The following is a 2,329-nucleotide window of genomic DNA, read 5'->3' as shown; positions in this document are numbered from 1 at the left end:
GTGTTTAGATAAAGCAGCAGTGTGACAGGTCAAACAGAGCTGTGTTTGATGCTCTTTATGAGCCTGTTGTTTATTCGTGGCTCCGAGGGCCGACCTCCTGCCGGGACGCAAATGGACGCCAGGGAGCGTCAGATGAGTCCTGTCCTCTTTTCTGTTCTCTGTCTCTGCTTTCCTGTCCTCTTTTCTTTCCATCGGCAGCTTCTCGAGCTTCACGCCGCTCACACTCACTTTCGCTATCTATCTCGCACACACACCGCGTGACAGAGTTTTTACATTTGCTGTAGTGGATGCTAACGTCGGGTGGAGAGATGTACAAATCAATGAATCAATGAATCAGTGAATCAATGAATCAATGAATTCTCCTATAATGTTCATTCATAGGCTCATTACAGGTAAAAACAGGTAAACAGCAGCTCTGACAGTAGTGCAGCTGCAAATCCCTGGTTTATATTAATGCACTCGCTCTAATACGTTATCGTTTCCATAGCAACAGCTCATTCACCGGGACGTGTACAGCAGACGCTGTAAAAAACAGGGCTTTTAATGTTTCTGTAAGGAGATGTTTATGTAACATGTATGGAAGGAGTCTCCAGTGTCAGCGCTTTGTTTATCGTTTCCATAGTAACAGCTCATACACAGTGACTTGTATGGCGGACGCTCCACATGGACGGATTCAAAATTGATGTTGATGTGATGAAGTAAGAGACTTTATTTGACATTTTTTTACTTTATTTGACATTTTTTGGAAGGAGTCTCCAGTGTCAGTGCTTTGTAGAGCTAAGTTGGTAAAGGTGAGTTTTCAACTTCAAGACAGAGATTATGCTTTGCAGGTTTTAAATGAAATGTATTAATGTCACTGAATACTAAAATCATTTAATAAAATAATTTAGCTACATATAAACTGCATTATACTCCAGATATAAATATATCACATCCCTATGTGGGGAAATAAATAATTACATTAATGACATGACAGTTAATGCCAAAGTACTTAAAGGAACAATTTGAGTGTTGTGCATTTAGAAAATAAATCATTTAAAAATATGACTGAATGTGTGAAAATAGCATCTCACACACACACCCACACACACACACACACACACGAAATGATGTTGATGCAGAAATAATGAAAGAAATGAAAACCAAAGTGTCATTTATGTCACTTTTATTTTACAGATATTTTTATAGGCTATGAATATAAAGAATAAATAGCAATTGCTCTTAATTTACAGGATGTGAGACATTTTTTTAAAAAAAAAGATACATTTAAATCGTTAAACGTGAGTCCAGCGTCTGCGCGCGCGCTCCTCGCTTCATTCTCAGCGACATAAATACAAAAAAAAAAAAAAAAAAAAAAAAAAAGTGACTTATAAACATTTTATTCTTCACAAATACAGTAGACTCTGGGTTACACATAATACTGTCTATCCTCTTTACATGGCACAACATATACATAAAGAAGAGAAAATACATTCTTACACTTCATAGTGCATAACAACAAACAACAACGAATTAAAAAATAAAAATATATAAACATTATACAAAATAGAAACTTTTATAGCTATTATAAAGTAATTTATAAGTTAAAACGTTGAGGAAGATGTGGGGTCAGTTCGAGCACGCGCACTTGCACTCGGTGATGATGGGGTATTGCACGGGAATCCACGCGCATTTGAGGTTGCCTCGGCGGCGCGCGCATCTCCAACGCAAGAGCGTGACGCGCGAGGACCCCGCGGGCGTGCACATCATGCCCTCGGGCACGGAGCACGAGCGCTCGGTGCGGCAGCTGCCCACGCGCGCGTAGCGCGGCCAGAAGCGGCTGCCGAGGTCCGTCCACGTGTAGGACACCGGACACGCCGAGCGCGCCCACAGCCACATCTGCAGCCGCCGTTTCAGCTTGCGGCCTGCTTTGCGGCGGCGCGCGCCAGCCACGACGAACGGCGGCGCGTCGAGGTCCAGCGCGCGGATGTGCGCGGGCATCGGGCCGTCGGGGAACGAGCTGTCCGCGTGCTCCTCGTCCTCGCGCTCCTTCGGAGGCGGCGGCGGCGTCACGGAGAGGAAGCGCGAGTCCAGGTCGCCGCCCAGCACGCTCCGCAGCTCGGTCTCGTTCAGGTCGCGCTCGCGCGGGTCCAGCGCGGGGTCCGGGTCCTCCTTGAGCTCCACCAGAGGCAGGCTGTCGCTCGGCACCGGCCGGAGCAGGTAGTAGTGCTGGCACGCGCCCTCCTCCGTGCGCAGCGCGAGCGACACGAATAGCACGTACATCGCCGCCACGAAACGGCGCTCCATCACCACCAAAATACTCAAAACAAACAACAAACAACACACACAC

At 46.2% G+C, this 2,329-nt stretch overlaps 1 protein-coding gene across 1 annotated transcript in view; it reads right to left on the bottom strand.

The window, feature by feature from the left end:
* Positions 1-1,158: 1,158 nt before the first annotated feature.
* Positions 1,159-2,329, bottom strand: part of nog1 (noggin 1) — a 1,633-nt gene continuing 462 nt past the window's right edge. The window contains exon 1 of the mRNA XM_026910077.3: positions 1,159-2,329. This exon is cut by the window's right edge and continues 462 nt beyond it. Coding sequence (XP_026765878.2) covers positions 1,609-2,286 — 678 coding nt within the window. The 5' untranslated portion in view covers positions 2,287-2,329 and the 3' untranslated portion in view covers positions 1,159-1,608.

This window comes from Pangasianodon hypophthalmus, chromosome 29, assembly GCF_027358585.1.
Source record: "Pangasianodon hypophthalmus isolate fPanHyp1 chromosome 29, fPanHyp1.pri, whole genome shotgun sequence".
Classification (NCBI taxonomy): domain Eukaryota; kingdom Metazoa; phylum Chordata; class Actinopteri; order Siluriformes; family Pangasiidae; genus Pangasianodon; species Pangasianodon hypophthalmus.
The sequence above is the reverse complement of the archived record's forward strand: the minus strand, read 5'-3'. Positions and strand labels throughout refer to the sequence as shown.